This window comes from Zosterops lateralis (genome assembly GCF_965231275.1).
Source record: "Zosterops lateralis genome assembly, chromosome: Z".
Lineage (NCBI taxonomy): Eukaryota > Metazoa > Chordata > Aves > Passeriformes > Zosteropidae > Zosterops > Zosterops lateralis.
The window spans coordinates 45,706,439-45,728,277 of NC_139800.1; the positions used below are offsets into that span (position 1 = coordinate 45,706,439).

Below are 21,839 nucleotides of genomic sequence, written 5' to 3' on the forward strand. Positions count from 1 at the left end.
CATTTCCTGCAGGACAGCTGGTGGAATTCTTAAAGAAAGTAGAATCCAAAGGACCTGTCTCTTGTGACACAGTTCTGAAGATCTTTTATCAGACCTGCAGAGCAGTGCAGCATATGCATAAGCAGAAGCCTCCAATTATTCATAGAGACTTAAAGGTATGTTACAAAATTTGAATAAAGGCTGAACTTCTGAACAGCAAAGGAGCCTGTTGGGCTGGATCAGTGTTAAAAACAATTCTTGAGCATAGTGCATAGAGCTATTGCCTTGCCATAACTGCTCACTGCTAGGGAAGGTCATCTTGAATCTCTTCAAACTTCTTTTCATTGTGCTTGCAGTTAGAAACTGCTTGTACTCTATCTCAAACAAGCTGGCAGAAAAGTAGTGTACCATGTTTTGCTGATTGAGTTAGCCTGAGTATTTTGTTTTTGATAAAGTAATCAGTTACAACTAGTGAACTGCAGTTCTGGGTTAAGTGGGTGTCATCATAGAAGAGGTACAGCTTTGAAGGAGAAGAATGTTGAATTATCTGTGAAGGATTACATAGCCATTGAGAATGTATAGTAAGCTGTTAGTTTTAGAGCTGGTAACTTGCATTGTACTTCAGTGCTTGTTTTTAATTTGAGTTGTAAAATTTGGTACGCATAATTCATGTTAGATTTTGTTTCTTGGGGATTTATTTTGTTTGTTCTATTAGGCTTTACCTGGAATCTATAGGGTTATATAGAACTGTAGAAAGTGTTCTGTAGAAAGTATATATAGCTGGACAAAGTGTGCTATTTTTAGGAGCTTTGGAGATTTGAATTACTTACCTGAGTTTGAATTTTGTATTTTGAAGACAGGGGTTCACCTTTACCTGTTCAATATACCTTAAATGAAGAAGCCTTAATAATCAACGAGGTTCTGCTGTACTATGAATTTATTTGAATTTTCATTAACTTAAAAAAATAAGAGGAGATTCTTACTCTTGGAATAGAGTCTAAATTTCACATGTGTCTGTATCAAGTCTGACGTGATTTTATTTGAATATAAAAAAAGGAAAATTTGTTCCTCCTCTAAGTAAGCATGTACTCAATTAGAAAGGAAAATAAGACCACTCTTCTAGAAGTAAATGTGTTAATTATTTTCAACACTCTTGATGAAAGCTTTGATGTTAGTATAGCCCATAAATATATACCTAGCTTTGGTAACAGAGCACTCCTTTTCTTTCTTTTTCCCTTGGTACTGTTGAACAGTCTTTTAGGTTGTGAGGTTGTGTCAACAACATGTTAACCATTCTTCACTAAAATTTCTATATGCTATCTCCTAGATTTTGTGGAAAAGATGCATCTCTGTTCTGAAAAAAAAAGTAAAATAACCTATTTACAAATAAATATTCAATTTTTCATAGCCAGCTGCATAGACTTTAAGATAATGCTGTAATTCAGAACAGCTTATTCTTCTCAAGGAATGTATCTTCCTGACAGAGATAAAACATGGGAAGAGGGAGGAATTTGGTTTTGTGTTAGTCTCATGTTGCAGAGGCTGCAAAACAATATTAAATGACTGTTGTACTGCAAGAGGCAGAGGACTTACTACAGCCAGGAGCCAAATAGGGATAATTTAACTTTGCTACCCCTTCTTAGCAGTCTAAACTAATGTAAGCAGCATAGAAAGCTGCAAGTCAGAGTTGAGGCAATTAAGTTTTTCCTAACTTTATACAGCGGTACAAATTTTATCTTTCAGTCCTTTTGTGATTATGACTCCAAGTATATCTGCCCAATACTTTTACTCTTTTCTTAAGTTTCTTCCACATTTCAATTAACAGTACAGGACGATTGGAATTTATGAGGTAGAAAAAGGCAGAGATCATGTATGATGAACTATTCAGGCAGCACATGGTTCTCAAATAGCTGTTTTCTGTCTCTGCACAGGGTCTCAGCTGTCTCTTTATGTGTGTCTCCTAGCAGCCTGTTTTATACTAGTACCTTCCTGTTTTTCTCTCTAGCAGTCCTAACCTTCATCTCACTGCAGTTAAACTAACTGTGTTCAGTTTTATGCCTGAAAACATTTGGATTCTATGACACTAATTTTACAAGTTCTCATCTGAAAAACTGGCCTTCTCAATTAGGCTCTAATGAAATTGCTTTTTTTTCCCCCTGGGGTTTATTTCTTTCTCTTCTGGATGCTTCCTGTGCCTGGTGTGCTTGGTGCTTCCTTTTAAAACTTGGCTATATTGCCACCATATAAAACTGCAGTAATGTCTGAGATCTTTGTTCTCATGTAAACAATGTTTTTTTTTGCTAAAGTGATTGGTTTTTATATGTATGCACAAGTAAGATGATATGTAAAAGCATGTGTGTTAATATACAGGGCAAAAAAGATGTTTTTTTTTTTAATCGATTATTCTACATCTTTTTGAAGGTGGAAAACTTGCTTATTAGTAATCAGGGGACAATTAAACTTTGTGACTTTGGTAGTGCTACAACTATAGCTTACTATCCTGACTACAACTGGTCTGCACAGAAGAGAGCACTGGTTGAAGAAGAGGTGAGACTATTTTAATGTGATTTAATTTCAATATAATTATTAATTTAACTGTTGCTATTAATCTGGTATTAATTCATGAGACATCTAAGACAACTGAAGATTGTTTCAGTTAGTGTTATTTATAAAGTATTGGTTTTGTATTTGTTTTTCTAGAGTTCAAAAGCTGTCTGCAGTTACAGTCATAGCTTATGTTCTGTAGCTACATATAGAAACACTGCTTCAGTATGGCCAGTGTCCATTCTGCAATCTGCTGTGAAAATAGAAGTGGTTACAAGGGCTTCTTATCATGCATTCTTGACAAGAAATTGGTTGTGCCACACTGATTCCCATCTTCCTTCTGACCTGTTTTTCTCAGTTGAATGATACATAGATGAGAGGCAAGTCTGCTCAGCAGAGTAGGAATGGGCAGTATTGCAGTGCCTTAGGCTACAGTAACCAAATCAAGCATGCAGTGTTCTTTTGCAAAGTGCATTTGTTCTTAGTTTACAGTTGAGAGTAATGCTAGTAAATCTAATGTCATACATCAGTGGGAGGAATACATTTAAGTTCATGTGTACAACTTCTGACATCACAGGCCCATGTTCTGCAGTCTGGTATTCTTGGAAAACTGATGAAATGATGATGTCATACCACTGTCTTGTATAGTCTGTGAAAAAGGGTGCTAGAAAAGGTCTTTTCAGTATCCTTATAACCAGAGTTTCTCTTTGGATTTGTCTGCACTGTCATTAAGTGTGCTGAGAAAGTGAGAGACACGCACTGAAGCATGAATTCACTTAGTGGCTTATTGTTGATTTTTGATATTAGTGTTCCTGTCCATTTTTCCCTCATGTAAAACAGTCACTTTATCTGCTTTGCTGTTTGAGAGGACTCTTGATTATCACACTGTTATTTGAGTACGACTGTCTTCATGTGACCTTATGTCAAAGCTGTTGTGACTATTTCAGGATTCAATTGATGGCTTTTTTCTTGACAAATATTTCTGAAATTAATTTAAAAATGAGACTACTATCCATTCTACATGTAGAGCTGTTTCCTTGATTGGATGCTGTTAAAGCTCATTGATCAAGATTGTTTCAATAAATTCTGTCTTCTCCAGATAACAAGGAATACAACACCAATGTACAGGACACCAGAAATGGTAGACTTGTACTCAAATTTTCCCATTGGTGAAAAGCAGGACATTTGGGTAAGAAGTTTTTTTTCTTGCTGCATCACAGTTTCTCATGTCATAATGAAACTTATTTGCCAGGCTTTGTGTTACTTTGTTGATTAAATAACTAAAGTACTGAAATAAATGTAGGATGCTGTCTTAAATAAAAATAAACTTAAATAGTATGGACTCTGTATCTAAATGTTAGAATAATGAGACTACTGTTCAAGTTTCTCTCCCGTATCAAGCTTCACTTCCATTTGAGAGGCAATGCTGAACTTCTCTAACATTCAGTAGAACTGTTGCCTAGTTGGAGCTTGCCACCTTAAATCCAGAATACTTAAAGTCCTTAGATTCAAATTCTTGCCTTTCATGCTCTGCCATGCATGTAATCTTGGGACAGCCTATTACTGGGTTGAAAATGATTATATCGAGGTATGGCATGTAGCTAAAATACTGACAGATATGAAGGATGAGAACAATGCAGAGATCATTCATGCTTTCTGTAGAAGGATGATAACCTGTTCACATTCAGTAAAAAATCTGTAGTGAGAATTAAAGGTACATATTAAATCCTCAGCTGTACCTTTTCCAGCTGCATAAAGTTGCGGTACTGAGGCACTCTCCAGAAGTGTAGTGCTTAGCGACTTAGTTTATGGGATGTTTTTTGCAGAGGCAGGTGTCAAGCTGTTCATTTCTTACTTGTACCAGCAGTATGTCAAAAGACAAATTAAGAAAATGTGGTGCTGGTGCTTTAAAAGTCTTTGTATGGAATCTTTGAACTTTGCTCAGTTTATTAAATTAGTTGCAAGATACTGTGGAAACTGTTGTTCAGTTTCTACAGCTGTTGGTGATGTTTTTGTGGAATGTGAGAAAATACCAAGTAAAACACATTTTTCTGACCACTTGATCTCTTCACATGCATGAAATACTGTCAGCCTGCGCCAGGATTACGGAATCTCTAGGTTGGAAGAGACCTTCAAGGTCATCAAGTCCAACCCAGCCTTAACACCTCAACAAAACCATGTGACTGAGTGCCACATCCAGTCTTTTTTAAACACATCCAGAGATGGTGACTCCACCACCTCCCTGGGCAGACCATTCCAGTACTTTATCACTCTTTCCATAATATCCAACCCATATTTCCCTTGGCACAACTTAAGACTGTTTCCTCTTGTTCTGTCAGTTGCTGCCCGTTGAAAAAGACCAACCCCCACCTGGCTACAAGCACCTTTCAGGAAGTTGTAGAGTGATAAGGTCACCTCTGAGTCTCCTTTTCTCCAGGCTAAACAACCCCAGCTCCCTCAGTCGTTCCTCACAGGGTTTGTGTTCCAAGCCCCTCACCAACCTCGTTGCCTCCTCTGGATGTGCTCAAGCGTCTCAAGGTCCTCCTTAAACTGAGGGCCCAGAACTGGACACAGCACTCAAGGTGTGGCCTCACCAGTGCCCAGGACAGGGGAAGAATGACCTCCCTGCTCCTGCTGGCCACACTATTCCTGATCCAGACCAGGATGCTCTTGGCCAGCTGGGAACACTGCTGGCTCATGTTCAGCTTCTGTCGCCAGAACCCTCAGGTCTCTTTCCTCCTGGGCACTGCCCAGCCACACTGTCCCCAGTCTATAGCATTGCAGGGGCTTGTTGTGGCCAAAATGCAGGACTTGGCACTTGGACTTATTAAACTTCATCCTACTGGACTCTGCCCATCCATCCGACTGTTCCAGGTCTCTTTGCAGAGCCCTCCTCCCTTCCAAAGGTTGACACATGCTCCCAGCTTAGTGTTTTCTGCAAATTTACTAATGAAAGATTCAATACCCTCATCCATGTCATCAATGAAAATATTGAACAGAGCTGGTCCCAGCACAGACCCCTGGGGGACACCACTGGTGACTGGCCCCAGCTGGATGCAGCACCATTCACCACCACTCTCTGGCCCAGCCACCCAGCCAGTTCCTAACCCAGCAAAGAGGGCTCCTGCCCAAGCCCTGGGCTGCCAGCTTTTCCAGGAGTATGCTGTGAGAGACAGTGTAAAAAGCCTTGCTAAAGTCCAAATAGACAAAATCCCCAGCCTTCCCTTCATCCACTAGGCGGGTCACCTGGTCATAGAAGGAGATCAGGTTGGTCAAACATGACCTACCCCTTCTAAACCCATGCTGGCTGGGCCTGAGACCCTGGTGATCCTGCATGATGATGCTCAGTAAAAACTGTTCCATTACCTTACTGGGTACTGAGGTCAGGCTAACTGGCCTGTAATTACTGGGATCCTCCTTCCTACCCTTTTTGTGACTGGTCATCATCACAGTGGCCAGCTTCCAGTCATCTGGAACCTCACCAGAGAGCCAGGACAATTGGTAAATGATGGAGAGTGGCTTCACAAGTTGATCTGCCAGCTCCCTCATCACCCTGGGATGGATCCCATCTGGTCCTATAGATCTGTGAACATCCAAGTATCTCAGCAGTTCTCGGACTGTCTCCTCCTGTATAATGGGGACCATTCTGTTCCCTGACACCATCAACCAGCCCAGGAGGACAGTTGTGCTGAGGACAAGCCGTCTTCCCACTAAAGACTGAGGCAAAGAAGGTGTTAAGCACTTTTGCCTTCTCCTCATCTTCAGTTACTAAGTTCCCTCCCACATTCAGTAGAAAACAAAGGTTGGACTTACCCTTCCTTTTGCCATTAATATATTTGTAAAAACACTTTTTATTATCCTTTGCAAAAGTTGCCAAATTGAGTTTGATCTGAGCTTTGGCCTCCCTAATTTTTTTCCAACGTGCCCTAGCAAGCCCCTTAAATACTTCCTGAGAGACCGGACCCTCCTTCCAAAGTTGTTACATTCTCTTTTTATTCCTGAGTTCCTTCAAAAACCTTGTTGCCCGTCCAGGCTGGACATTCGCCTTGTTAACATTTAGTTAAACAGAAAACTGGGAATGTGTTTAGTAAGACTCACTCAAAGGGGCAATTGCTATTTATTTTTTTGTTTAAAATAACTCTGTATGTGCTAGTGTTAACATGGTGATTGTCTGCTCTGTTTTGGGAAGATCTATTTAATTTACTACACCTGATCTGGAACATACTATTCTGTATTTTTTTCCTTTATGGTTTGGGTTCATTAAGAATATAAAAGTATTTGGCAGTAGAATATGGCCCTGTCTCTGGAATAAATGATTTGTAGTTTGTGGTTAGGATAAACAAAGCAGTTTTCCAAAGAAAGCAGGTAGAGTTATTAATTAGAGTCTATTAATATCTCTATTAATTAGAGTTATTGATTCTCTGTGTTTGTCACTGTGATGTTAAAAACAGAGGAAGTAATGTCTGTCTTAGAACAGCAGCACAGATGAAAGGTTAGTTACCAACCATGTTGACTCCACAATGGAAATGTGATTAGGTATCTTTATAAGACCAGAGTTTCTTAGACTAACTTGGCTGACTGCTTTCAGTACGTTTCCTACCTAAGTCTAAAGATGAGAAAATAAACACTAAATCCAAATACCTACATGTTTTAATTACTTGTTTTCAAAATTAGTAGGTATTCCTGAACTGAAATTCAACTAAGTGACAGGCTGTTCCTTGTCAAATGATTTTTTGTCCATGCTTGAAAGGTCCTTCATACCCTCTCACTCTCAAAGATTTCTGAAAAAGCAGAGGAGTTGATTTTGGAAATGTTTGTTAAGGAGCAAAACTTCAAAGTTGGGTTCTCCTTACAAATATGTAATTAAAGAATCTTAATGGTCCATTTAAGACATCTTGCAGAATCCTGCATTTAATTCAGTGTGAGCTGAACAATCTCTTTAGGTGTCATGTAGTTTAATTTGACTTAATTTTACTTCGGTGTAATATCTGTGTCATCCTGCAACTGCACTGTAGAATTTTAGCGTGCTGCTTGTTTTCTGAAGCTAATCAGGGGAAAAATAACAATATTTTCATTTGTTCCAAGCAGTCCCACCCCTTCCTTATCTCCTCAATCCCCAAACACTATCTCAACCCTCCAAAAACTTCTTAAGGTTTAAATTAGTTGCTGGTAAAGGCCCAGTAGCAGGTCAAAAAGTTACTCCTAGTTATTTTTGATTGCTTTGCGGTTGTGCTTTTTTTACCTTTTGGCTTGTGAGTTCTCAGATGGATCTGGGCAGCTTCTGTATAGGGGCTGTGCAGCTTTGGGACAACATCTTGGGAATGGGCTCCTCTGACAAGTATAGCAGTGCTGAGGTTGTGTGGATGGTGTTGTCTTTGAGGAGTTGCCTTGCTGCAACTGAAATTGCCTTCCAAACAAATTGAATAACAGTTGATATTTAAAACAGCCAGAATTTATCACAGTTACAATCCTAAGTTACAGATAAAACAGAAAATTAAAAAAGTTCTCCAGCAATTGAAGCAAAAATCAAATCTGAGTGACCTCTCCATTTCCCGTGTTTTCAACTGATTGCCTTGGAACTTTTCTCTCCAGTGTGGCTGTAGATGCTCTCTTCTGATGTGCAGTGTCTTGGGTTGTTTTGTTCCTCTAATTAAATTCTGATCTCTTTGTAAGCAAGTCTTTAATGGAAGAGTAGATAGTATTTTCTGTATTGTCCTGCTGGATTAGTTAGTGTGGACTGTGTGATGCTTCCATGTATATATTGCAGAGAGTTTTTTTTCTACAGCCTGACAAAAATGTGCCAGAATATACAGAATTAACATATGTACTTTATTTCTGGTCCAGGACTGAGAGACTCACTAAGTATTATAGAATAAGTAAATCCCTGCACCTCAGAGACTTCAGTAACTTTCAGACCTTAGATGCTGTTCTTGGAACAAATTGGCAACCAAGGGCAGTTTGAGATGGTGCACTCAGAGGACTGGAGGCAGTGGGCAGTTTTCTTAGGTGCCATCTTCAATGGATTGCTTCATTTGTAAGGGCTATAAAAGCCCATATGCTTAAGCAACCATACATACCGGAGTTCAGAAGAAACTTTGAGGAGGAATTTTCCAACTCATTGTGTCAACAGTTATGTGGAGGCCTTGGGTGCTTTACTATCAAACTTTTATAGGTGAAATGAAACATGTTTCTTTTACGATAGTATAACTCTTCCAGCATATTTCATATCTTAATTTATTTGAAAAAATATGTATCAACTTACATTTACTTCAGCAACAGATTCAGTTATCCTAGCTAATTCCTAACATCTAGATTATTCAGAGATTAGAGTTCAAAACTGACTTCTGTCTTTGTCAATTGTTGTCTTCTCAGGTTAGAAAAAACTCAAATTGGACACTCAAAGGAACTTGGAAGTTCCAAGGATGTGGTAGTCCAGGTTTTATGATTTTTGCTGCTTGAGTGAACTTGTGTGAAAATGATCTTAAAGTGTATTTGTTCCAAGAGTTGAATAGCTGTCTGACCGTAGGGAATAAAGGGACTGTCATTTTGGGCTTAGTTTCTTTAAACCTTTGCCAGAAGATACATTTTAGAGAGATTGTTATGTATCTCCCTAGTGTCATTTTAAGTAGTTTGTTTAACACTTACATAATCACCTAGCTTTTGTATTGCATAACAATGTATCTAAGTTAGAACAAATTCTGTCTTGACAAATAGAATATGTCTCCTTGCATCACAGGATGGAGACATAAATTAAAATTACTGAACTTTTTTTGAAAGAATAATCCTGTTCTTTGACATCTTCGGTATGGCAAGACTACTCATTTTTGTGCTTTGAAATTCATAAAATAGATTTCTTGAAATGACTTCTAAATGATTTTAAAAAAGAGGCAGGAGTAGTTTTCCCAAGTAACAAGTGATAGGACAAGAGGAAATGGCCTCAAGTTGCACAAGAGAATGTTTAGGTTGGATGTTAGAAAAGATTTCTTCACTGTAAGGGTTAATGGGCATTGGAAGAGACTGTCCATGGCAGTGATTTACCATCCCTGGAGGTGTTTAAAAGACATGTAGATATGGTACTTAGGGATATGGTTTAGGGGTGGACTTGTCAGTGCTGAGTTAACATTTGAACCTGATGATCACAAAGATCTTTTCCAGGCTAAAGTTCCACCATGATTCTAAGCAGTATTTCTGTTTATCTCTGTAGGCTCTGGGCTGTATCCTGTATTTGCTGTGCTTTAGGCAACACCCATTTGAAGATGGAGCTAAACTTCGCATAGTCAATGGGAAATATGTCATCCCACAGAATGACACCCGCTACTCTGTGTTTCATGATCTCATTCGTAAGTTTACAGTGTTATTTTATTTAGTGTCTTTGTGGATGCATGTTGTTATTGACAGCTGTTTTACTGATAGGTAAATGTTACTGACATGTTGTGGGAAATGGATTTGTAGAGAATTCTCAAAGCCTGACAGAAGGCTCACATATGTGCATCTGTATGCAAACCTTGAGATAAGAAATGCTGACTTAGAAATGCCGTGGAATAGGATGGACATTGTTGAGAGAGAAATGGAACTGGAAACAAGTTTCAAAAGATGGCCTTGTGAATAAGACTAGATACTTTGGAGAAATAGAACTATGAAAGGTGCATTGTATTAGGATCCACGAGGGGTCATTTTAGATGATTTGCTTTAAGGTATTAACAGCATTGTGCGGCAAAAGCTGATAGGCCAAGAAACAGTTATAATGTGTTGTAATTAGGAAATAGTTGGCTTATGATTTTGATGGCATGAATTGTAACATCTGTATTGTCTCACCCTTCACATGAGATTGAAAATAGAATAAAAGTTTTTAAAACACCTCTCAGTTGCCCCATCTCTGGGTCAGATAACGGTGTAATCCAACAACATGTGATGGTGAAAAGGTAAACTGCAGCAACTTCTTATTTTATTAATAACCTTAATCCATTATTAAAAAAAGCCATGAAATTTTACGTGAAAGTTGCTTTTACTTCTGTTAAGTGTCTTGCATAGTATCTGAATTAGTCCATTGGAACAACTAGTGATTTGATTTGGTTTCTTTGAACTTGACTAAAAATCTCTATTTACTTTAGGTTTCAGGTAGATTACTGGAAATATTAATTACAGTTCCAGAAATGTATCTGACTCCAACAATTAGGCACAAAGTTACCTCAGATGTTCTTTATTTACTGGTCTCAAGGTGTATTCTTTGAAATGTTATTTACCTTAGGTAGTGTTGTTTTTTTCTCATGGATACTATTATGAGAATTATATTTATATATTGATTTAGCAGTTTCTCCACTCTGTTCATGTGTTTGCTCATTGCACTGTAATGTATTGAGGAAATGGTTATCAGCTGAGAGAAAAGCTCTGAAGGGTTTGTTACATTGTCTCCTTTTCTTAGGCTCCACTTTGAAAGTTAACCCAGAGGAGAGGTTGTCAATCACTGAACTTGTGAACCAACTGCAGGAGATTGCAGCAGCTAGGAATGTCAATCCTAAATCCCCCATCACAGAGGTAAAAATGTTTCAAATTGATTAGGCCTCCTTTCTGTCCTCTGCAGTGTATGTGCGTTTAGTAAAAGATTTCAGAGCAGGTCCCCTGTTCCTTGAAAATTTTGCACTAATTTATTCTGAAGTTCTCTTGAATTGATTGGTACTGCTCATAGGATCTTTGAAAATATGCCCTTTAAAGCACACAAACCTTAAAAAAAAATTAGTATTTCTTTCTGCTTTTTGAAAATCTTTTCATCCTCTTCGTTTGTTCTTTTGTATGCTAGCACTCTGTTTGTCATGCTGTGTTTTATCATAATTAACTTCCACAGAAAAGTTTCATGTATGAAGGCTCTGCCTACACTAACTTGAAATCCACTTAGGTATCTCCTGTTCAGTGTTTAATTTGCACTATACTGCTGGTGAGTCAATTAGTGTATATTAACTTTCTGGCTTTGTCCTGAGGTTCAGTTTGCTTGTTCTCACCAAGTAGCAGTAGTTCGCCAAACACAGCAAGATGGCTAAATTAGCAAAAAGAATTCTCATCTGGACTATTATCCTCTTCAGCTCCTGGAACAAAATGGAGGCTATGGAAACAATGCTCAGCCTCGGACATCTGTGACCTCTGTTTCACAGACCTCCAAGCCTGCAGGGCAGCTCAACAATTTGTACAATGCAGGTATGTTCAAAAAGAGATGTCATTTTAGTATAAAGGGAATTGTGTATATTCCATGGGGGAAAAAAAGTCTTTTGAGGGTTTTAGATGCTTTGCACTAGTACTAGCTATTTGACATTTATATAATTGCTTCTAGCCTTGGGGTTTGTTTTGTTTTGTTGTTGTTGTTGTGTTTTTTTTTTTTTTTTGTAAGGTTTGATTTTATGTTGATACATGCAAATATGAATTTCTCAAGTTCATTGCTGTGCAAGATAAAAATTATGTTTCCTGTGGAAAATAATTTAAAGTGCATTATTGACTGGTAGAGGCAGGAGTGTTGATGTAAGTGAAATAAAACTTGATGAAAGTGTGGATGTGAGAAGCAATAATGGTCTAACGAATAAGAGCTGTAGAGGAAGAGTCTTCAGGTTATGACAAACAGGTGAAAACAGCTTATTTTAAACCCTGAATTTCTTTTGATTTAATGAAGTGACAATATTTGGAAGTGCATTGTCTGAAGAGCAGCATTTAATAGGAGTTTGAATTTAAATTGTTAAAAATCCTCGGGTTCTGTATTTTAATTGAAACATTATTACTTTGTGGCAGAAGGTACTGAAATCAGAACATAGCCTGAGTTTGTGTTTAACACTGAATTTTTTTTACTGAGGTAAAAAAAAGCATGAGTTGTCATTGGTTTTCAAGAGGAACTATTTAACATCAGAAGTGTTACAACATAAAAAGATAGCAGCTATTTGTGGTGTATTGGTATCACTTTGTGTTAATATGGGCTTCACATCTGGTAGATGAGAGAGCTTAATAAAGAAATGCAAAAGCAATTGTAGGGATTCTGGCTATTGACCATAGTAGTTCAGTAATGCTTGGAAGTTGCTGACCTCATATGTGTTTATTTTAGACTGCAAAAAGCCTGTATGAGGAAGAAATACTTCTGCAAGCATCTGGGTATACCTCTCTCTCCTTATCTCTCCTGCCCAAAAAGACTTTTGACCCTCCCATGGTATTTTGGAGTGCATCTAACAGTGATAGAAGTCTAAAGCTATTTAGTTTTTCACTTCTGAAAGAGTCATGTCTGACAGCCTCAAAGGGAAAAAGCAGCAGTCTAAATTCAGTCTAGTGGCTATCCAGTCAGCACTTTCAGGAACAGCTGTAGCTGGCACTGCCTTGAGCACAGCTAATTATGGGAGCATTGTCCAGGCCAGACTTCAGGAGAGGGCTGCACCATCAGACATGAGTGGTGAGGAGGAGGAGTTGGGGTTCCATCTGAGAAAAACAGTAGGTGGATTAGCAGAACTAAATGGAATCAACCAAAACATGTCTCCAAAATGAGACAGTTAAAAGATGTCTTACTTAGTCAGCAGAAATGGATATTCCAGAGTACATTCAGTTGAAAATACTTAATATAGTAAAGAAAATAAGCTTGATAAGCTTATTGGCATCTAGTTTTTTACTATTCTTTCTGCACCTGTGTTAACTATTATATCTGAATATGAGGCACTTCAATTAATGTAGAAGAAATCAAGGGACAATTTCACATTTTACTTTGTTTTCCTTCCAGCTTGATATTTCTTGCTTGATATTAATTGTGGTGAACTGTCAATGAGACAAGAGATATTAATTTTCCAGGAGAAATGTTAAAATTGGGTAACATTTATTGCACTAATAATATGCATATATCAATTTCTGTGGAAGAACCCAGGATCCTAATGCAATTATAATCAAAAGTCTGTCTGGTCTTCTGTTTTGTGCAAGAATGCCTCCTATTTATTTTATACAATCGTATTCATAGGGATATTGTGCTGTGATGTACTATCTGGGATGTTGTGTTTAAAACTTAAGCTTAACTATGCCAGCTGCTTCTGAAGCTCTGCATTAAAATGTGTCCTGGAGATGATTAAGTAGATCTGCTAATGATAAACTGCACTTCAGAAACTGGTACTAAAGAAAGGCAATGTTTTGCTACATTGACATTATTAAAAATATACGTGACTTCCAGAAATTTTTAGCTTGTTTTCTCATAAATACAGACAGCAAATTAAACAATGTGTTAAGTAAATCACTAGTACTTCCTGACTGCAGGAAGTACTATTTTTTGCATAGGTCATAGTTAAGGAGAGCTTTGGAACTGTGAGCCTTACAGCAAGGTATAGCCTGTATGTGCATTCACTTCCTTCCAGCTTTATAGCCAACATACGTTTAAGTCATATCCTGGAATGGGCTCCATAATAAAGTACGATTATTTTTATTCAACTACTCTAGGCCTGACCGTTGCGGAATGTGACCAGACTTATGGAGGGTTCTTTGATATTCTGAGGGGTGGAACAGAGCGATTTTTCACTAATATTAAGGATACATCTTCTAAAGTTATCCAGTCTGTGGCCAAGTGAGTAAAAAAAAAAAAAAAAAAAAATTAAAAATTGTGCTGGTAAGAGATCTAAATGAAGGCACAGGAGTTTACTCCAGAAATGGTAAATTCAGCATATTTGTCCAAGTTTGAGCTGTAATAATTGATAGCTACCCCCTGAGATTTTATGTATGATATTAATACAAAAGTTATTTCAACAGTCATATACTAGAATTGGGAATGTTGCAGTAAGAGCCTGTCCATAAGTACTACTTGTCCTACTGTATTTTAAATACTGAAAACTTTTGAGAGATGAGCAGGTGGGGGCTGGAGCAGTGTGGAGAATTGAATTATTAGATAGGGCCTTCATGAATAAGAGATGGAGTGAAAAAGAGGGAGTGGTGAAAGGTACAAACCAAGGGAACAGATGTGGAGGGGAAAAGTCTGCAGGGAAATAAGCTCTTCAGTTTAGTTTTCAGGTGGAATCCTATGCCTTCAGACAGTGTGAGAGGAACTTCACTGTTTGTCTCCTTTGCCCTCTATTGCATGTATAAATACTCCCATGTTTAGAGGTGTATGTTTTCAGGTTCGTATTGTGTGATTTTTTTTTTTTTTCCCTAATCAGGTTATCAGTCCCATTTCAAGTATTTCTAGTACTTCCTTATGATCAATATTAATCAGTCTGTACAATTTATACATTTTTAGCTTGTAATAAAATTCTATGCAATGTCAAAGGGTTTTCTTAGTTCTAGTAAGAGCAGGTACGTCTCTACTGGATACTATGTCTGAGCTAGAGGCTCCAGAACAATATTGAACTCTCTCACTGTAGGCTTTGTGTCCATTTAATTGGGTTGTTGTGTTACAGCTTGTGAAATACATTTCTTCATGTGTAGGTTTTTTTCAGAATTTGTGTGTTACTTGTGCGTAGTACTGCTCTAAAATATTTATAATGGTCAGGTAAATTAGATTTGTAGATACTGCAACTCTGTATCCACTCAAGTTTGTTTTTAGCTGTTTGCTCTTAGACGTAGTCTGTTTAAGCTTTTAAATATGGCTTAGTAAGGCCAAGTTGTCTATTTTTTAAAGGCTGCACTGCTTTGGTTTGTCCTTAGGCTCTCTATAGAAATAATTGGGACAGTGGCATTAAACTTTTCTCCTTGGGTAAACCACATGGATGCAGGACAGGGAAGTGTACAAGAGGAACAAACTATGGCGTGATGACAAGCAGTTTTGGCAAAGTTACAAACCCTACTTTCCCATGGTTGTGTATTAGATCTTACTATGTTTTTATTATATACTACATGCATCTGAAGTACTCCTACGCTTCCCTTTCTTATTCTCTTGATTCCACATGAGTTTCTGGGTGCACCTCCATCACTTAGTTATGTTGGAAGCAGTTTTCTCTTCCTGCTCTTGAAAGTGGTTTCTTCCATAAAGGCTACTGGAAGTTTAATTACTTTTTTGAATTTCATTGTGTGTGGATTTTTCCTTTTTTAATGGTGGATTAGGACTGTCTAAAATGTCTTTTTAATGTGAAATTTAAAAAGAGGCTTGTGCTGTGCCTACACCTTATTTTTATTTATCTGCTTTACAGATATGTGTACCTTTTTTGCTTTGTGTGATTTCCTTTTCTTCCATAGTAAGTGTAGTGAGCAAGGAATAAAACAATAGCTGTGTATCTAACCTCATTTGCAGAGCTCATCTAGCAACTTCTGAAATACTGGACAGTGAGTATTTTCTGTTTGAAAAGATTCTGTTCAGTTCTCATGCTCTTCTCTACAGCTGTTAATTTAGATTATGGTGACTGCCCAAAATAAGTCTTGCATCTGTCTTATTGTTGAGACTTAGTATGCCTCTTTTGAGTTGCTAGTTAGTGTTCTGTGGCTGAATGCAACAGCTTAGCCCATGGTTTATGGAACTTATTAAATACTAGTCAAAGGAAAACTCACTACTTTTACTTCATTTGTTTGAATTACAGTAAGTCACATATGGATTACAAGAACTGAGTATCTTGAAAATGTAATTGTTTGACCTGGTACTGCTTTGTAGCTTTTAATGGGTAGTTATATTGTCATATCCAAATAAGGTAAATAAACCAGAGATGTTTTCAAGCTACTGAGGAGTACACATTTGCATGGAGTGTGCTGGATTGACAGGATTGTCAGACAGTGTATGCTGTGTCCTAAGATTCAGGAGATCAGTCCAACTCAGATGTTTTGGACTTGATTGGTTGAATAAAGGTTTTTGTTTAGATGACTCTTGACTATCACCTTTGATATAATAATACAAAACCGTCAAATTTTTGTTTAAATTCTCTACTATCATAAGCGAATCTTGGTTTTGTGGAGCACCCTCTGTCTTCATACAACTGTGTTTTTCTTTTCTTGCGTTATCTAAATGTATTTAGTCATTGGGCTGAAGAGTGGAAAAAAAAAAGGGGGAATGTTCCAAGTGTGTAATTCTACTAGTGAGAATCAGTTACTTTAATACTTATTTTCCAGTGATTGGAAGACAGACTCTCTCCACTTGTAATTTAGCAGCCCTGAGCTGTGTACTCTTAGTTCTTTGTATGGTCTTTTATTTTGAATCCTTACTGTATTTAACAGTTCAGTGAAATGGCAAAACATGAATTGACATGACCAATACTTACTGTTCTATAGGGCCTAAGGTAGGCTTAGGTCCTTTATTTAAAATTCACTGTTCTGCTGAGAGTTCTACCACTGGGCTTGTGCATTCTTAAACTGTGTTTTAATCAAGCTGAATTTTTAATTCTTTGTTTGCATGTACTGTAGGGCATGTCTGTTTCTGTCATGTTCATTCTCTGCCTTCACAAGCTTGTGTTGTGGTGTCCTGGTTTAGGGAAAATTTGGGAGAAAACCCTCTGGGAAGCAGACCCAAATGGCCCCTCCCCCCAGCTGGTTCAGGGAAAGAAGTTCCTTGGAGAAAAGTGGAAAAAACTATTTATGCAACAAACTAAGTGCCCACAAGCACAAAGAATGAATAATATGAAACAGTAAAACCTCTCATTCTGGAGTAAGATGGCAAATTGAGAAAGTTCTTGCTGTGGGTGTAGCTCGACTTGGTCAGTCCCTTATCTGTCCCTCCGGAGGTCCAGGCCCTGGTAGGCTGCAGGTGCCAGCTCTCCGGTGCTCCTCTGGGTTTTTCAGTCCAGAGCAGGTTTGTTTTTCAAAACAAACTGTGCACTTCTTCTTTCCCTGCTTCACATTCAGAACCAGTCTTAAAGGTACAGAACACAATATACAGCACAAATAGAACAGATGATTTGGAATACAAGCATCGTAAAGTGACCCTAGGACACCTGGATATAGCTGATACAGTCAGTGATGTTAGAACACCCTTCTGCTGTTGCATCTTTGACTGCCTTTTCAAAACTCTTCAACCAACATAAGAAGAAGTCATTCTGGAAAAATTAAAATGTCTCTTTTGTCATGCATCTTCCTCACCCACTTAAGCACTTCTTGTGTTGGAGTCTACCATTTCATTCATGGGCTCTCTCTTTCCTACTTATCATTGCTTTTCTGAATTACGGAGTTACTTCCTTTGTCTGCAGACAGACTTCTATTTCACTGAACCTAAACTACAGTGTAAGATTTAAGCATTTTGTTGTTGTGACAAAAAAAAGTTAATTTTTTCTTTTCTGTAGCTACCTTTAGCTTGATTCTGATGTTGGTCTCTTGTTAGTCCTAATAAATGATAAAATCTGAAATCTGAAACACACATTACAGGCTGCTGGGAAGAAGAGAGTAAATGAGGACCATCTTCATTGTCCCCCAGGCCACCTCAGTTGCAGGTGTCATAACCTCTGTTGCAGATTCAGGTTAGGCAGATGCAGCAGCTTGTAGTTAAATGAGAGAGGACAAAGAGCAACAGAGGTTCAGCCCTCGTGTTACAAACTGACTTAAAAGTATGTACCAGGGTGGTAATAGAGAAGATATGCATTACTTTGTGAAGTGGCACCATCTGCACAGACAGGAGCTTGGAACCAGCAGATAGGCTCATATGTGCCTGAAAGCTCAGCCTGCAGCTGTGCAGCCACAGCATTTCTGTTAAGCTCAGTGGTTTGTTGCTTGTGGAGCTTCTGTGCCTTCAATCAGTTTTTATGTTTATTGAGGCCTACATCCGTACAGGTTACAAATGCCCTGCCAAAAAAACATAGCTAAATGTTTGAAAGATCTGATCTTCACTGGTATTGAAAGCAGGAGGCGAAACTTGTGATCAGTCTTCCACTGCTTTGTCAGAACAATCTTCTGCTGAAAAGATTATGATGTAGTAATCTAGGAACAACTAGTTGCCTTTTATGCTTGCCTTTTTTGCTTCTAAAGTAGTCTTATTTCTTGTTTAATATTTTATTTCGTGGATTTTTGCATCACTAGGTAGTTGCACAATTAATTCAGTTTTATGAGGCAAAACCAAGTGGGAACAGATTGATGTGAATTTTTGTGCTGTTTTTCTTCCTGACTTCTAAAAAATAAACTCAAAAAATCAGTGGATAGATTTTTCTTCTAATCTTGTAAGTGTAGAGATGTCTGGAGGAAGGTTGCTTAGTGTTAGGGCAGTATTGAACTTAATAGTTTATATGCAGGCATTGCAGCTGTGGTGGTTAGTCTGTCGTTCTTTGCTCTTTATCATCTTCAGTTGTTAGTAAACAGAATGTACTGTTGTAGAATTTTGTTCTATATGTTAACTAGTTTATTTGGTGAGTTTAGTTGCTAATTTTAATTTTATTGTTTTTAATTTGCTGGAATGGTCTTGTTTAATATTACAGTCTTTAGGTGCATCTAGTCTCTGGCAAGAATGTTAATGCCAACCGTTATTGACAACCAAATGCTCAACACAGTGAGAAGTTTTTAACATGTAGTTAGAGCTTCTTATTTTTGCTTTGAAATTTATTCTGCAAAATCAGAATTCGTGTCTTATTTGCTTAATTTCATAGAATCAAACAGTAGTTTGGATTGGAAGCAGCATCTCATTCTAACTCCTGCGCTATGGGCAGGGACACCTTCAACTAGATCAGACTAATATCAATCTGCTCTCTTTCAGTTTAAAGCCATTTCCTTGTATCCTGTCATTACATGCCCTTGCAAAAGTCCCTCTCCAGCCTTCTTGTAGGCCCCCATTAGATATTTTAAGGAAATTACCCCATGCCTCCATACAGATACTAACAACTAGTCTAGTCTCATCCCACAGTGAAGTAGTCCCAGTTTTGAAGAAGCCTGGTATCATCAGAAAAGTGACTAAACATTGGTGTCATATCAGACTTTTTTGTTGAGCTTAATTAGACCCTTAAAAGTACACAGAGTTTCCCATGTTGGATCACAGGCTGAAAACACTCTATGTGTGTCTATGTTTGCATACTTTCCTTCTCTTACCACCTGCCAGCAAGACTGCTATCTAAATGAAATTTCTCCTATTAAGGATATGAAAGGAAAGAACCTTATTTGTGATTTTTAGTTAGAGAATTTTATCTTGAAATGCATAGTAATGCTTTAACAATGTGAATAATACATTTTTTTCACCACCTTCTTAACATTTAAAGAAATCTCAGTTACCATTCTGACATAAAATACTAGCTGAAAACAGAATACCTTGTGTTCAGTTCTTACTACTGAAATAGCTGTTAAATCTTCAGAATAAAGTTCAATGAATTCAAGGGTATGGTGACATGTTCTGGTTGTGTTGGGTTTACAGTTAAGAAGCTTCATTTTAATTAAGACTGTGCAAAAATTCTGAAGTTTTTTCAGTGTAATAGTCACATACTTGGGATACTCTTGCAAAACATAAAGCTTAGGCTGGCTATGCTGTGCTCTGTTGTGGACATACTAAACTGCACTCTTACATCTATGTGTGTATGGTGAGATCCATGCTCCTTATGTTGCTTTTTAATTTAGACAAATGTAAAAACCAAGGCTGGGTTGAGTGGTGGTGGTGGTAAAAAGTCAGTATCTGAAAGTCTTCCCAAGGGAATGGGTGTGAATGCCATTGGTTTTTTTCTCTTAATAGTTTTGTGCCAGTGTTACAAGTTGCTGCTTAACCTCGGTGTTACAGCATTGAAAGAATAATGGTTGTATTCTACAGCTGTTGTGTTAGTTGGTCCTTTATCTTGATACAAAAAAAAAAAAAAAAAAAAAAAAAAAAAAAAAAAAAAAAAAAATTGATATTAGAATGATTACATGTTTTCTTTCTTGAAGCTGCTGGATATAATCAACAAATAGCATTTGACACTTCTCAGCTCTATAAAGGACTGCAGTCATCACAACTTTCAGTAAGCAATTGTTACTGGCTCTGAATGTGATTTTCTGCCTTAATTAGTTTGGCTGCAACAGGATTACCACCTAAGCTTACATGATGAAGTATGTCCTTCCAAAGGCGTAAAAAATTTTGAAATTGTGCCCATTTGTCTACCTCCTTAAGCAAGGTTTCTCAAGACTGAGGGTTTTGGATTTTTAAATACTTTGTCTAGTGAGACTCAAACTTCATTGTGGTTTCTGTTTGAGACAGTGAATCATCATCATTGCTAGGACTCTGATTATGCCATTCTGCATAAATACTGTTAAATGGCCTTGCATTCAGAAGTTTTTTTCTTCCCTAATCTAAAATACTCTTCACTATCCTTGTATATTAAATATATAGTTATAAATACAATGTATATTAATCATTCCCTCTAACCTCTGTCATTACTAGCAAGCAGCAGAGAATCAAAACCTAATGTTCTTTCTTGGTGTTTCAAAATTTAGGTGCAGTATCCTAGGTCTGCTCTTCTAAACAGTGTCTTGAAATAGTGTTGAGATATAAAAGTTTTGCTAGTGGCTCTGAATTAATTAAATATGCATCATAGCGTTTTGATGACATTTTGATATTCTGGAGTTAATAGGCTACTGGGATATGTAAGTTAGGGATGTCTAAATCAAATTCAGTTGGTGAGATTTGTTCTTATTTTGCCAGTCCAGGAGTGCAGACCTGTGTAGTTATACTCAAGGTTGTTGGCCTGCACTGGATCACTTCAGTTTTTTTCTCTTGCTTTTTTGTTCTGCAACATAGCAGATACCATAGAAACAAAAAAATAATAGTAGTCTTAAATTAGTTAATTGTTGACATAATTTGGATGATTAGGTAAGGGTGCAGGGAACAGACCTAAATATCATCACTGGGAGATTTTTTGAAAAGGCTGCAGTTTTAAACTGTGCACAATTGTATGAGAGAGAGATGACTAATGGTTAACACCTTGCTCTCTATGGGAGTTCTGGAAGTGAATTTTTAGAATAATTATTTAAATGAGGAAAGAGATTCAGGTACCCTCTATGTTGAGTGCAGGTAGCTTGAGGTGCAGCTGCAGTGGGAGCTGCAGGTTGAGCTCTGGCTGGGAGCTTGAGGCAAGGGGTCAGGAATTGCCAATGTTTGGCACAGCGAAGGGCACAGGACCTGTGACCAACCAGGTGACTGGACACTGAGACACCGCAGGAGCCAAGGACTCAGCAGTAAGACCCCAGATTTTGGCACCCATAGACTGTGAGGGTATAAAAGCCCACCATTTCCTTTCTTGGGAGTCCCTCCTGGGAGGCAGCAGCTCCAGCTGTTACTCTGTTGCTGTAGGAGGATTAGTTACTTAAAGCAACCATAGGTCTGGGACTCTTATGGGAAACCTGGGGTCCGACTGGTAAGGAAGGAAACCTGGTCTGACTCTATGAGTGTGGGGTGTGTAGGGAGTCAAGTGGGGCACCTATCAGCTCTCCAGCTGCAAAGGGGCTTCAGTCCTGGCAGTGACAAGTCTGGT

At 38.0% G+C, this 21,839-nt stretch overlaps 1 protein-coding gene across 2 annotated transcripts in view; it reads left to right on the top strand.

Annotated features, from left to right (window-relative positions):
* GAK (cyclin G associated kinase) overlaps positions 1-21,839 on the top strand; it is a 68,280-nt gene that overhangs the window by 10,046 nt on the left and 36,395 nt on the right. For both annotated transcript variants that reach the window (XM_083884207.1, XM_083884208.1), the window contains exons 5-11: positions 13-155; positions 2,401-2,526; positions 3,623-3,712; positions 9,728-9,863; positions 10,946-11,058; positions 11,601-11,712; positions 13,963-14,086. In XM_083884207.1, coding sequence (XP_083740333.1) covers positions 13-155; positions 2,401-2,526; positions 3,623-3,712; positions 9,728-9,863; positions 10,946-11,058; positions 11,601-11,712; positions 13,963-14,086 — 844 coding nt within the window. The remainder of the gene's footprint in view (positions 1-12; positions 156-2,400; positions 2,527-3,622; positions 3,713-9,727; positions 9,864-10,945; positions 11,059-11,600; positions 11,713-13,962; positions 14,087-21,839) is intronic.